At 43.7% G+C, this 15,673-nt stretch overlaps 1 protein-coding gene across 1 annotated transcript; it reads right to left on the reverse strand.

Annotated features, from left to right (window-relative positions):
- Positions 1–1,248: 1,248 nt before the first annotated feature.
- On the reverse strand, positions 1,249–7,732 carry CCN3 (cellular communication network factor 3). The gene is made up of 5 exons (XM_073329151.1): positions 7,667–7,732; positions 7,334–7,559; positions 6,399–6,650; positions 3,276–3,487; positions 1,249–2,427 (listed from the first exon to the last, which is right to left on the reverse strand). Exons 1-5 carry the CDS (start codon positions 7,730–7,732, stop codon positions 2,134–2,136), a joined length of 1,050 nt encoding a protein of 349 aa, XP_073185252.1. The 3' UTR covers positions 1,249–2,133.
- Between the last annotated feature and the right edge of the window lie 7,941 nt (positions 7,733–15,673).

Below are 15,673 nucleotides of genomic sequence, written 5' to 3' on the forward strand. Positions count from 1 at the left end.
CTGCTGCAAATTAACAGATAAAATTAATAATTTGCAGGAAGTTTAAGAAATTTGTTAACTTGCATAATGCTAAATGCATACTCTTGGGGGGGGGGGGTGAGAAAACCTGGATTTGTGCTGGAAATGGCCCAACTTGATTCTCCTTACAATGTGTATGATATTGTGATCACTTTAGATAAGCTATTACCAGCAGGAGAGTGGGGTGGGGGGAGGTATTTTTTCCATGCTTTGTGTGTATAAAAAGATCTTCTACACTTTCCACAGTATGCATCTGATGAAGTGAGCTGTAGCCCACGAAAGCTTATGCTCAAATAAATTGGTTAGTCTCTAAGGTGCCACAAGTACTCCTTTTCTTTTGCAAATGCCCCTGGTTTCAGTTAAATGAAGATGGGGTCCTGCAACAAGGTCCTCAAGGTGACCTGAATGAGAAAGTTTCAAACTGATTCTAGATCTTTATAAAATGAAGGCATCTATGCAGATGGTTAGCTTTACTCCTTGAAGTAGTCCCATAATGATGGGGCTGTTTAGCCAATTGAGTGGCTGAACATGGTACAGTGCTTTGATATGGAGTTTATATCCTCCACATTGTAAAGCTTGCCTGACTTAAGACCAAATGCAACACAATGTATACAAAATAATGCAAATGCATATTGATGCAGTCCTGCTATTGTAAATTCCTTGGGGGATGTTTGTACAATACCCTGCACTGTGGGGTCCTGGTCTATGTTTTGTTTCCATAGGCAATACCACACCATGTTTCTTTAATAGGTAATTACCATTGCAGTCTATTTATACAGTGGCTGCTATTATAAGGCAACACTTCCCTAGTGGAAGAGTTATTTCCTAATTATAGGAGAAAACTGTAGCATCTTACAACTGTGTGCCACAGTAAGTGCTGGCAATTAACTTTAGACAATAGTCACAGATTAAGAAAAGCCACCCAAACCCATATGACACAGTATATCTAACCCATCACTTCTTTGCTACACAGTCCCTTCCCAATGTCAGTTAACTGCTCAGAAAGGTGGATCTGTCAGGTATGTACATTCTAAACCTACCCCCTTACTGGTTCTTAGAACAGATGAAGAATTTGTATCACCTCACTGACTGACAATAGAGACTTAAGATTTAGAGGTGTACCAAGCACCTCACAAGAATGGGGTCTGATTTTAACTACAACTTTTAGCTTTTTCCTTTTTTGGAAGTTTGGTAGTAACAAAAGTAACTAAGAAAAAGTTTAAGCTCAGTTTTATTTACTCAATGCTTAGACATTTACAGATGCATTACAATATATACAGTTTCTATTTACATATATAGTGTTCCATTTTATAGAAAGAGTAACAATACTTTAAAGTAATTTACAAACCTTTTACTTTTGTAGACTAACATTGTAATAATACTTGGAAGGCAGTGTTGCCTAATGGCTAGTGATTTAGACATGGTCATATTCCTGGCTTGAGCACTAAGTGACCTTGGGCAAGTCACTTCACTACCCTGTGCCTCAGTTTCCCCATCTGTAAACTGATAAGAATACCAATCCTCCTTTGAAGATTGCTGTAAGAACTAGGTATTGTTAGATGGTCAACTTCAACAGGATTTGGATTTGGCTCCTTATGAAGCCATTAAATATCTGGAGATTAGTGAAGTTTCTCTGGTCTGCCTTGTGTCTTATACCTCTCCTCTAGCATTCTTGGGGTCACATGTGGCCCCTGATTCTCAGTATAATGAACTTATGTAGAAAAAGAGCTAGTACATTATGCAATTAGAGAGGACAAGAACATGGAAGTTTTACATAAAGTAACAGGAAGAGGATTTTTTTAATCAATGCATGATAAAGGGCACTGATCCTGTTGCTAGTGAGGTCAACGGCAAAATTTCCCAAGAAGAAGAGAAATTGACCATTTGCTTACTCATTTTTACATTACAGATGAAACTATATTCCACAACACTGAACTTTCTTTGTTCGTGAAATATATTTTTCCTTCCCTGAAGTATAGCATGAGTTATTTGACTACAGGAAGAAATGATGAGTTTAGAAAGACTGGATATATTAACCCATGATCAGATGCATGTAAGTTTTATATAAACTGTTCAAACATTAAGTTTTTTAAAAAGTAACCTGATTTAAGTGTTTCATATTTTTACGCCACTGAACATTGGCTCTAACAGCTGGAAGAAAACATTGTCCTGGGGACAGTTGTTATGACAAACACAGGTAGTGATCAGCATCATTGGCTTTTTGAGGATTTTGCTCTGGGGACACTGGAATTCAACCTGGATTGTCTTGGTGTTGTGTGGTGTGCAGCATCGTCCATCAGTGCAGAGCCCACAATAGCGGGGTTTATATGTCTGTATACTAGTGCAGTTCTTGTACTCAAAGTGAACAGCTTTCAGTGACTTCTTTGTTCGGACACACTTTTTCCCCTTCTAAGAAAAAGATGAAGGGTCATACAGGCAGTTCAGTATACTAACAACTGACTGAAAAACAGAAGAAAGTTAGAAACATGCAGGTTTACCATGGGGTTTGGAAACCTTGGACCTGTTTCTTGTCTCTTCGCTAGTGCTATAGCGGTCAGACTCCAGTTACTTCAATGGACATTTATTACTATCAGAGGCAGATTAGGGTTTTGTGGGGCCCTGGGCCAGAGCAAATGGGGGCCCATCCCCACCCCTTCCACCTGTAGTCCCACCCACCCACTCCTGCTGGGGAGTGGGGTTGGGGCACAGGGGCTTGACCCACTTGCCCAGCGGCTTGACCCACTTGCCCAGCGGGAGCTCTGGGCAGGCGGAGCAGGGGTGCCCATTTTTCCAGGGCCCCCTAATTGGCCAGAATTACTATTCTCACCCATGTGAAATTTGACCCAGGCCCCTTAATTCATGTATTGCACAAGTCTCTAGTAAGCAACCTCTACTTATTCTGTGGTAAGGCACATTGTTGACAATTAAGTGTACTAAGAAAAAAATCCAAAACCCTTGGCCAAATTAAACCTTTGTGTAACACCTCTGAAGTCAGTAAAGTTGCACCAGGAAGTTTAGAGACTAAAAAGGTTATTAATTATAATAAATCCTATGAAACATACAGATGCCAAAACATAGTTAACTGACAGCACCTCCCTACAAATAAAACTTCTATAATGCATTGGAAAAAGCAAAACTGTTGCTTGTTTGTGGGTCTGTTTAATGCACTTGAAACGCCAGCATTATATTTTGTATTTGAAAAGATGGAGGCGTTAGGGCAACAAAGAACTCACTCTAGCAAGTGCATGGGATCATACCTTATCAATCAGCTGTTCGCTCTCACAAGGTCGCACCATGCAGAGTCGTGTCTGCTTCACCATCTCACACTGAGGATTCCTGTTTGTAATGCGTGTGGAAAAGCCCATTCCACAGCTTTTGGAACATGAACTCCATTCTGTCGTCTGCTCAATACAGTTGGAACTTGAGTCAGAGACGACATCAATTCCAAGAGTCGATTCTTTTCTATACACTATAAATAAAAAACCCCAAATACTCCATTACAATAAAAATAATGGATTCCTGTAAGAGTCCATTTGAACACCACCTAGTTCATTAATAGTGAACAATCAGACAAAAATAAATTCTCTAAACTTAGGACTTTGAAATAGGATTTAACAACTTTAAAGCAGATTACTGGAGTGCTTTTTAGTACTAGAGATTTGTTATTTAGGTGTTTGAAAGGTGCTCACTTGACAGCCCTGGAGACTGAAGTCCTGTTTATCAACAAAATGGGTACTGCTTAGTGCAGTCAGGAGTACAGAAATGTAGGTACACTAGCCCTTTCCATGCATCCCAACCTAAACTGGAGGGGAGAGTCATTCAGTCTCCATGCCCAGTCTGACAACTTTCCCATCACTGCTAGTTGTGATGAGGATTTTATTGCCGATCTGCAAGTCATGTGTGAATGACTATGTTTTACAAGAGGTTTTATCTTTTTATTCTTTGTCAGATTAGTCACCAAAAATTTAGGTATGAAATATAATTTCAAAATCTTTACATCTTATTGAACTGTAGTAAACAGCAGTGAAAGTAAGATGATTTTATGGCTATGGGAATAAAGCCAACTTGTCAATTATTAAGAGTGATGTCAGTCAAAGTACTTACAAAGACTGATGATTGTTATGACACTGTACTACCATGTGTTAAGCTATAAAACAAGTATTACCAGTTTTATGGTTAGCTGGTAAAGGGAACTTTTTTTTATCATAGGAGAGAACCAGAGTGAGTCCAAGTGACCTTGGAACACCCATTTCCTGAGCTAGGGCTTGGCTTGGTTCCCAGGGGAACCTACGGGCTACATCATTGCTACAACTCTTGCTAGAAGCTATTCCACTATCCTCTTGCAAAGTAAGGCTCCAAAAAACTGGAGATGTTGTAAGTGATATCTCCAGTTGCAAAATGGCAGGGGAGAGGGGGAGAAAGAGGCCAGGACCAATACTGACAATGTCCAGGAGTCAATCTGTCATCAACAAAAAGCAAATGATGAGGAATAGTAGGATGAGGGTGGCAATATTTTGTATTTACATCATGCAGTACCTTTCAGATATTTCAGAGCATGTTCTAAACTGTTACTAGAGCTCAATATTCCTGCCAGGCAAGAACCAGTAAATATTGTTTCCTTTTTCAAATGTGTGAGCTGATGTTCAGCAGTGTTAAGTGACTGGATCAAGGCCACACTGAAAAGCAGTATGCAGTGGCCCCAATTCCTACCTTTTACCACTAGATTTACAGGTTTACCTTACAAAGAACTGATGAGGTTAACTACAGTTTTAAAAAGGAAAAAAAACATTCATCATTACAGAAAAGGTGGTGGTGGTTGGTGGGCGATGTTACATAGCTGTATTTTTTTTTTTTTTTTTAAAGCAGCAACTAATACTTGTTTTTTCTAAAAAGGCTCCTCGGGTTCCTGGAGAACTGAGCTGAAGACTTCCCTAGTTTCCCTGCCAGGCCAAGTGACAACAAGAGGAATGAGAACATTTGGAATGGGACGATTCTTTCAGATCCACTGACTGACTGTATCTGCACTAGTAGTTTCCCCTAATGTTGCCTGTTGTTAACAGCTGTAGCTATGGGAGCTTGAACATACACAGGTGCTGGAAGCTGGTGCCATTTTAACTACCATGTCTATACCACATCTTCCACCATTGTTACCACTGGACGGAAGTTTTAGGAAGAGCATCTAGTATAGACAAGGTGATTTCTGTAGTATCTGATGTTACTTAGTCTTGTAGAGAAACCAGCAAGACTGCAGATCTGGGAGCAGTAGGACTGTTGACATGGCTACACTGGAAACTTACAAGCGCTGCCGCGGGAATGCTCCCGCAGCAGCACTTTGACGTGCGAGCATGGTCACGCAGGAGAGAGCTCTCCCAGCGTTCCTGGTAATCCATCTCCACGTGGGGATCAGCTCCCAGTGCTCGGAGCCTGTCTACACAAGCGCTTTAAAGCGCTCGGACTGGCTGCGCTCAGGGGGGTGATTTTTCACACCCCTGAGCCAGCAAGTTAGAGCGCTATAAAATGTAAGTGTAGACAAGCCCTCAGGTGGTTGGTTCCCCCTCCCTGTGGCCTTGGGAGAAGACTGTAGAGAGAAAGCCATCCAAAGTCTCCTGCACGTAGGAGTGGATACGGTCAAAGCAGAGACCTTCGGTTCTCGGAGACCTTTCTAGAGGTTTGACCAGACTCTCTCTACCCTCTGCTGAACGGTTGTTTGCACCAGCCCTTTCCCTCCCAGTCTCTACACCTTAGCTTCACTCCACAGCTACTCTACATCCCCCTTCCTTTCAGGATATCACTTCCTAACTAACCCCCCACCCCAAAAGAATCAGAACTCACATGTTTGCCACCATCCCACCGTTCACTATGCTTGTGTTCTACTCTTTCCCCCACCCTCTTTCTGCCATGTCTATTTAGATAGCAAGCTTGTCAGGGCAGGGGCCATTTGCTACTCTTTGCACAGGGAGGGTTCCCTCTTGGTTGGCCCTTAGGCACTATCATAATAAAATCATTTCTCAGGGCGGCCTCACCTCTGCACACGCTACCAGGTGTAGTGCTTATGGGACTAGTGATTGGGCACTGCTGTTCCTGGTAGGTAGTGTTTGCAGGATCAGGCCCTGGTTTTGTTTTAAGAGGCTAATTACAGTTAAAAATGGCTATGCATTTGTTTCCTTTGGGGGTGTTTTCAGTGCCTTTTCCAATTCCACTTTCATTCCTATTTTCTGTATAGTCACTAGTGACTTTGGATGGCTTTAATGAATGTTCTATATGCATTTCTTATAGAAGAACTGGAAGTGGAGGTCTAGTTTTGATAACCAAGTGGGCATTTCCAATACACAATCATTACAGAGTTAATTTGACTGCAATAGCTAGTCTGAATAGCTCACCAGCCATAGCAAAACTGCCCAAAGTCACTTCCTCTTTAGGGTCACAAGTCCACTTCTCACAGCACTCTCCTGGGACTTCAGTTTTCCTTGGGAAAGGGCAATCAGGACCAGGGAGCAGTAGGTCAAGGTTACAGCGGGGCACACAGCCAATCTGACCATCTCTGCAGGCACACTGGTATTTACAGCTGGGCTGGAATGTCTCCCCACTCTGATAAATAACCCCATCGAACACACAGTTGTCTCCTTCAAGCACTGGTATAAAGAGGGAAAAGTGCAGGAGTTACATGTAAAACCAAGACTACAGACAGGCAGCCGCTATTTGCTCCACTTCATTGAAAGAATGACAACATTATTATAGCAGAACACATTGATGGTACGAGATGCTGCAGTTCTGAGGGGAAAGATTTCTCCTCATTTACACTTTAGGAGCTCAGCTTTGTCTGCCACACCTGCTACCCCAGGGCTTTGCTGGTGAAAGCCCGAGGTGATGCCAGGAAGAGAAAGCCCTGAGGAAGAGGTATCCAAGCGGCGATCTAAAGTAGGCAGTGCCATGGTAGCGCATATGGTTAGCAAACAGGAATGTAAATCGCAGAAAGAGATACATGGGGGTGGAGGAAGGGAGCGACATTTTCGTAGCTCAGGAGCAAGCCAACAGATTTCCTTGGTGCCTGAGCATCCCCATGGCTTTTCGCCCTGTGAGGTACTCCCGGTTAGGGGCAGCCACGCCCACCTCTAGCCCCCCGATCTGTGCGTGGGGGACGGAGAAGCGTGACAGGCTCTGCCCCCATGGGGTACCCCAAGGCGCTGACGTCCCTCGCTCCTCCTCCCAGCCCCGAAGCATCCCGGCTGAGCACTGCCCAGCCCGGCACCGGGACCAGCCGCGATGCTCTCAGGCGGGCCCCGGACCCGGTCTCAGGCTCCGCCGCCGCACTTACCCATGCAGATGCCCCGCGCGGCCCCGGCGCTGCGGGCGCAGTAGAGGCCGCTGCCCTGGTCGCAGGGCTGCCGCTCGGAGCAGCTCTCCCCGCGCTGCCGGGCGCACACCAGGCAGCAGGCGCAGCCGTCCAGCACGGCGGGCACTCCCGGGGCGCAGCGGGGCGGCGCTGCCCGGCACTGGCGGCCGCCGCACTGCGCGGGGCACGGCGGCGGCTGGGCACTCACCTGCGGGGCAGACAGGGGACCAAGTCAGCGGGCTCCCTACGGCCCCCTCCCCGGCCCGCCGCAGCTCCGACCCCCGCACGCCCCGCCCTTGCCTTGCCTTGCCTTGCCTTGCACAGCAGCAGAAGCAGCATCAGCAGGCGCCGCCTCCGGTCGCAGTCCCGCGTCAGCCTCATCCTGCTGCGAGTCCCGCACCGCTCACCTCCCTGCGTGCCGCCCTTCGGAGCCGGTTATATAGAGCGCCTCTGAAACCCCGTCCTCCCATTGGGTAGCCCGGGGGCGGGGCGCGGCGAGGGAACCAATCGCAGGCGCACCAGACTCGGGCCCTCTCCGTTCCAGCGCGTGGCGGGGCGTGGCGCGCGGGAGCTAGGCGGGTGCGGGGAGCGTGGTGGGAGCTGCCGCCTGGGGCGCTGGGAATGGGCTGCCTGAGCAGGACGGGTAGGGATGGGACAGGGGTTCAGGAAGGAGGAAGGGAGACTGGTGTTCTCCCTGCTCTTCATGCATCCGATGAAGTGAGCTGTAGCTCAGGAAAGCTTATGCTCAGATAAATTGGTTAGTCTCTAAGGTGCCACAAGTACTCCTTTTCTTTTTCCCTGGACACTGTAACTGCACTCTGCCGCCTGTCTAGGGGTTAATGCTCTGGAGCTGCCAAATGCCCAGATAATCCAGCTCTTTAACAGAAAGCCTGGAAGTAGGTGCCTGCTAGCCAGACCCCGGATGTAGGGATTACCTGCCTGTGGCCGGGGCTCAGCCCTGTCAGAAGTCAGTCTGTTGTTGAAGGGAATAATTTCCCAGCCACCAGTTTCAGGAAGCAAAAGGAAAGAAAAAATGCTAATTGCCCTGGCAAGTGCAGAGCTGAGGCATGAAGCAGGTGGAGGCGGGAAGATCGTGGCAAAAGCATAGAAGTCCCTCCAGCAGCATCCTCACCTTTTTGCACTTTGTGTGTGCACACAGTACCTCCATACTTGGGTGCTTCTAGAGTTCTCAATAAGGAGTAAGCAATTTGCTAAGATTAGGCCAAAAGGTTAATGGGTGGGTCGTTTGAGAGGATCAGCGCTATTGTTTCCCTGAGCCTGGACTATTTGCTGCAGTAGCATTGAGAGCATCAGTGCAGGAGTTAATATTAGGTGGCATTTTTAGCCCACAGTATTGCCAACCCCAAATGCTCAAAAATCATGAGTCAGGATTACCAAAAAACTCATGATTGGTTTTAAAATAATGAGATTATGTAAAAAAATAGAGTCAGTGTTTTTTATTTGCCTTCTCCTTTTTGAGCCATGAGGGTGCACTGGGGTTGGGGGGTCACATTTTGAAGTTTTCTTTCTAGCCACCAAAGCTAGAAGTTACTTTTTCTTTAAGAATGAAGGCTGAAATCATCACATATCCACTTGACTCCAGGAGCTGGGGCTTTAAGCAAAACAATTAGTATGAGACTTACGACAAAATCATGAGAGTTGGCAACAGCAGTGCTCCTTGGACGAGCCTGGGAAGGCCCCAGGAGATCTGTGAGAAGCCTAATGTTTATCCATTTATCAAATGAAAGTTACTTTGTTGCTTATCTGGGCTCAGCATTTTCTGTTGGGAATCTGGACTCCTGTCTGTTTTCTGTTCTGTTTTAGCTGATATACTACTCCCATCACCATGGTATCTAAGCACTTTCCCATAGTGCATTCAGCAACATGACCAGCATGTGACACATACTGTTCTTTCTTCCTCCCTTCAGGCAAACTGCAAGTGCCCCTGGGAGAAAGTGATGAGCTTTATGCTAGTTCTTATATCTTGCAGAAGTTTTTCCCAAAGTCTTGGACTGTCAGCCCCAAGATTGGGCCTTTGACCCTTCACAAGACCTCAAGGTGCTACTATTCTATTAGAATAGGTGTAATAACTAGAGGGGGTGGGGAGACTTTTGAAAGTTTGACAATTTTTTGGTGAAATTCTGTTTTTCATCCCGCTCTAAGTATTACGTGTGCTTCATCAATATAAATAACACTGAATATGCACCAACAGGAGAGGGAGTGTAAGTCACCAGCTAGCTATACAGTTTCCCAATTTCAGCCAGAGTTCATTCAGCATATGCAAGCAGGTATATTTACAGCAGTAGTTTGTTTTAATGGAAACTCTACTCAAACTCCTTCACCCTCACACTGCTTAACAAAGAGCCCCTGTGATGTCTTGAAAAGACACAGTCCTCTGTATGCCTATTGTATGTGCATGACTGTGAAATGTGTGCAGAACCCTGAGCATCAAGCCGTGGGAATATTTTATAGACATAGCTCTTGTGCTCTGTAATGGGAAATTATTTGAGAATTTAGGGTGCCAAATTCAGGCCAAGTGTAATCAGGAGTAACTACTCTTAATTTATTTTATTCATCAAGAGCTGTGCCATGAATATCTGAAGGTAACCGCCCCAGGTCCCGGGCAGACCCTGTTGTGCAGAAAGCCTGTATGCACAATTGTCTGAAGCAGGTAATAAGTAACAGAATCTAACTCAGACTGTTAAACAACATCATTTGAAAATAAACAAAAATGGAAGACAGACTGGTGAAGATTGGAAGTCTTTAAGCTTAAAGAACCAACAAGTTTCTTTAGGTTGTTATAAGATTGCTATAGCAACCAGCCAAAATAGTGATCAGCACAGAAGGATGTTGCTATAATTGGAATCACCAGATGTGTGTTTTGATTGGGACCACGTTGCCACATTCTTCTGGAAGGTACTTGGTAACAGCTAGGTTGCTGAATGACCCAGCTTGCAGGAGAGGGCGCAAACCATACCATCATGGATGTCAGCCTCTCCTTCATCTCCCAGGACTCACAAATCTACCATTACGGCTTTGGCCCTTTGTTCTCTTAATGCTGAACAGTGTTCTGGCCAGACCAGGCAAGGATAGGGAACCAGATGGTACCACGAGCTACACGGAGTTACAGCTTGAGTGTGAACTTGAGGTTTCTGCAGTCACCACCTACCTAATTTGTCATTTCCCCTTCCCTGTCATGTTTCTTTTCTTTCCTAGCTTTCTCTTGCCTTCTGGATTAGCTAGCCAAGACAAAGCCACTTTTTTCAGGACTGCGGCCAGAAAGACAATTTATAAACAATGCTAGCAGTTGGACTAAAAGAAGTTTGCCAAAACATTAAGAGTGTCTAATCAGATGCCATGCTTTCCCTGTAATTTTTTCAGCACTAAGTTGTAAGAGAGGTTCTGTATAAGAGAGATACGCAGAAGATGCATTTTCTCTCCCCCTCTAAGTCTTAAAAAAGAGACATCAGTAACAACAACCCAATGCTATTAATAGTCAATTCCACCCTCACCCCTCAATAAGAACATTTCACATGGCTATTTAATGCCATCCAAAGATTGTTAAGCAAAGGAGTTTCCCCTATAAAAGACTATAAAGCTACAGGGAAGGAGAAAAAGGGAAAGTAAAATAAAATGTTTAACTATTTAAAACTTGAGAAGTTAGCTGTTTTTATGGGTGCTCAATATACGTTTTAACCATTTTTTAAAAATTGCCACAGGCCCTCACAGGTTAGTGTAGCAAGCAGCAAACAAGAGTTTTAAAACAGCTTTGCTGTTATTGGGCCCAGTGCCCCTCCCCAGCATATACAAAAACCTGCCTTTCCCAGGTACAAACCTTATCCAAAAAATGTAAGTAATTCCTTTTCAAGGTGTAACAGCAGTTCCAAAATAAAAAAGTTCTTCCCCCTACCCCAGGATATGAAACAATTTAAAATAAAGTGCCAGCATTGATCAACCATCTTACACTATGCTGCACACCAGAACTCTCTCCACCAGCCATTCCAGCCCTTTTTCCTCTCTGGTTGATAGGCAACTGGTCCTGATTGCCTGTTTGGACCTCCCACACTTTTAACTCCTACTTGCGTGACCCTGGATTTCTGCAGATTAGCACAGGTAAATGAAGGATTTTGTAATTTACCACATCTTGGGTGATCCCAAACCTCAAGTCTAGAGTCATCCTTATACCAAGACAATTTAACTCCCTAGGATACAATTTAATCTTGTAGTAGAGGATATGATCAAACAAAATGAAAACTATTTAAAAATCACTACAACAGCTAATGAAAATTATGCTATGAATGAAGATTAATTAGAAATGAAAGCAACATGAAAACTGTTAACACAAGAATACTACTAAGGTCACCAGGAATCACTTTGAATTTCTTCACCATATATAGATTAAAATGAGTTTCAATTCATGAACTGAAACTTTAATTTGATGAGGGATTATTTTTAATGTAGTTTACAAAGTTCAGGCTATCAAGAATTTATGTAATTACCTTATTCTTTTCCTGGCCTCCCGAGACTGAGAGCTGTACATTCCCAGCATCTGAGATTGTGACAGTCCTTTACCCAGGTTGAGGATGAGGCACTTTTTAACATCAAGGTACCAAAATACACCCCCCCCAGAATCAGGGCCAGATTTCGGGGCACTTCTTATATGGGCATGCTGGGTCTAGATTGGCTGCTTCTCACAGCCCTCCTCCTACTGGTCACTTCCCCCAGCAGCCTCCCTAGACCCCCTCTTAACCCCCTCACTTGCCAGTGTGGGGCAGATACCCCATCACACAACCCACCAGGCATGTTCAGCAGGCTGTTCTACATCACTCTGTCCCAGCTCTCATCTGATCTGTGTTTTCCTTACCTATCTCAGGATTCAGTATGCCCAGCAGGCCTCTGGCAGATATTTACTGTATTTAAAAAAAACCAACAGTATATTATAGACTGCACTGATGAATTTTCTGCCACAGGTACGTTGGGAACTCAGTTACCCAGAGTTTCCTTGCTGGTTGCATGAGCAGATTCCACAGAAGCAATGGATGAGTCGGGAGGGAGGGGAAAACGTATAGAAGCCCTTCCTTGCCACTGTACACAACTGAGGCTAAGCTGCCACTGAAATTAATCATAAAGCTCTCAGCACCTGGAGTAACTTCTCCAGAGAGTTATTTCAATTATGGAGGCAAATACCAGTGAAAACACACAGGAACAATGTACTACAGATGAGTAAGGGAGCCTGCCTGGGACTAGTTTAGCATGTCAACCCTTTTCTTGTTGTGAAATTTAGGAATCAGATTAATTTCATTACAAGCAAAAAGCTATGACTAGAAAAGCAGCATGGTCTACTGGGTAAAGCCATGGCCAAGCACTCAGGAGAAGTGGGTGATATTCCCAGCTCTGACACGGACCTGCTGTATGACCTTGAGTGAGTCACTTCTGCCCTCTGTTTACCTTTCCACTTTTTGTCTATTTAGATTATTTAAGCACCTTAAGGTGGCAACTGTCTGCTACTGTGTGTACATACCAAGGTCCAATTGTGCTAGGCGCTATCTTTGTTGGCATTTATAGATGCTACTGAGATGCAAATCAATAGTAATAAAAGTCATACAATAATTTTTTGATACGCCTTTAAAAGTTTATATTGGTATTTTAATTTTTTTCCTAACAGCAACCATTCCACATTGACTTGTCACTTTGTTACACCTTTGGCTTCATTTGAATGCTTTGGCTTCTGTTCATGGATTTCAAAGTAATTAAGGGTTATTAATGAATTAATCCTCACACTATTAGGAATGAAACACAATTGTCTGACTTTTCCATCTGGGGGAAACCAAGGAACAGAGTCCATGAGTTGCTAAAGGCCACAGAAGAAGTTAATTTCAGAGGAAGGATTAGAACTCAAGGACTCCTCATGCTCCGTCGAGTATTCGGACCACTAGATCATCTTAAATTTTATAAATTGAGGCAGAAAGGAATCCTGATTCTGACTGGGATCCACATAGGCAGGTCCTCAAAGATATTTAAGTGCCTAACTCCTTTAATTTCAATGGGACTTAGGTGCCTCAATGCCTTTGAGGATTTAGGCCCCAGTGACTAAAGACCACTCCATCAGAACCATTGAACTTCCAGACAATGGTTTGGAAAAAAGGAAGTGTGATGCTTCCTCCCCCCTAAGTAATGAGCACAGGATGTTGCTGAGGACTATGGCCAAAAATTTGATGCTAGCTTTATTCCAAAACTGTTCGTTGCGTCAAAACTGGCCCCAGTGCCAGGTAGCATGGGGCTGTAGTATAATGAGCTGTGCAGGCAGTTGCTATTCTTTATTCTCTGTTTATTAATTTGAAAATGCATAAGGACAGTTCTATTTCAAGCTATACTTACAAAACAGCATGACAGCAATCAACGATTTATGCTTCAGACATGCATAATTTACACACTATGAAGCTTTTATAAGCCAAACTGATTTCTCATGAGTATATACATAGGTATCTGTGTCTATACATTTGGTTGCATTAAAAGATGTGTTTTGATTGGCGTAGTTTGCCAAGTGAATCAGATCACACCGCATCTGTGATCTGTTCTCATTGTTATTTACCACCCCGCCAATCTTTGTGTCATCTGCATATTTTGTCGGTAATTATTTTATATTTTCTTCCATATTGAAAAATATTAAATAGCATTGGGTCAAGAACCAATCCCTGCAGGAGTCCATTGGAAACACCCTCACTCATTGATGACTCTTCATTAGATCTATCTGCATGCACACACACGGGTTGTATTGGAAGTTTCACCTTTGACTTTAATGGGAGCAAAACTGGGCACTATAAGGTTGATTATGCCAAAGTTATTGCTCATCTAGGTAACAGGAAATTTTTTTACTCAAGCAGGGTTTTGCTACATAGCTGCAAAGAAAATGATTCTAATCAGACTGTGTACAATACCAGAGGAGAAGTACTCATCTGTGGATTCTGAACCCTCTCCCAATTCCCCGTTATTATTGCTGGGAATACCCAGCCTCTGTTACTGGAAGAGCAAAGACACCACTCCAGGTATTGTTGAAAATTTACCAAGCAGCACTGTGTCCAGCAAAGTAATTAATACAACCATTAATTTGGTTTCATATGTACTTTGTCTTAGTAAATCATTGGGCCAATAACTTTGACAAAGCCTGTGATACTGCACCTCATATTCTTCATAGTTGTATAATTATGATGCATTTTTTTATAAGATGTGTCTTGTCAGGTGTCTATGGAAAAGTTATGATTTGCTGAATTTGATTATCCTAGTTGTATGCATGTATCATTTTTGTATCTGAAGTTATGAATATTGACTATGTATCTGTATTTCAAATGTGCTTACTCTGGAAAACACCCACAGCTAGCCTTTCAGGTACAACAATGAAGAAGCTAGAAAGTGCTGATGGCCCATCAGCAAAGACAATGGGACATAAAAGAGCTAAACCTTCTGGTGAACCTTTCAGCCAGCCCATGAGTAATGGCTGCTGTGACTCAGCAAGGGGCATGTGACTGGACCACATGACACTGACCTCCATTTTGGTACCTGTATTTTTCCACAAACTGGGCCGGGAACTAACTTTGGAACAAAGGGCTACCGCCATATAGAAAAGCTATATAAGGTGAGGTGTTGCCTTGTCTAGGAGCCTCATTCCCCACACAAGAACACTCCTGGAAACATCTGAGAAACAAAGACTGAACAGAGGGGGAAGAGCTGGTCCCAGATTAAAAGGATTTCTAGCCTGTGTATGGAAACCTGGTGGACTGCTTGTAGCATCAGCCAGGGTGAGAAATTGCTAATTCATATCCAATCTTTCTAGTATTTTAGGCTTAGTTCGTGGTTTTGTTTATTTACTAGGTAATCGGCTTTGATCTGTTTACTATCATTTATAACAACTTAAAATCTATCTTTTTGTAGTTAAAAAACCTTGTATTTTTGCTTTATCTAAACCAGTGTGCCTTTGAGTGAAATGTCTGGGGAAAAGTCTCAGCTTGGTTAACACAGGCTTGTTGAATATCTTTCCCACATCAAGGGAAGAACAAACTATTTATGTACTACTTACACTGTACAAATCCCTGTGCAGTGCAAAATGGTATAATTTTGGGTTTATACTTCAATGTGGGATGTGTGCCCGGGGAGCTGGGAAATTGACTGGTGTCTGCTGTTTGAACTCATGTAGCTCAGTTTGGATGAGTGGCGCCATATACTGTTGTGTTGGGTGATAACAGGGCCTGGTGAGGCTGGTTGTCTCTCCAACCAAGCCATGTGAAAATAGGGCCAACTCAACTGTGTGTCTTAGAGTGTTTCCCA

This window comes from Lepidochelys kempii, chromosome 2 (genome assembly GCF_965140265.1).
Source record: "Lepidochelys kempii isolate rLepKem1 chromosome 2, rLepKem1.hap2, whole genome shotgun sequence".
Classification (NCBI taxonomy): domain Eukaryota; kingdom Metazoa; phylum Chordata; order Testudines; family Cheloniidae; genus Lepidochelys; species Lepidochelys kempii.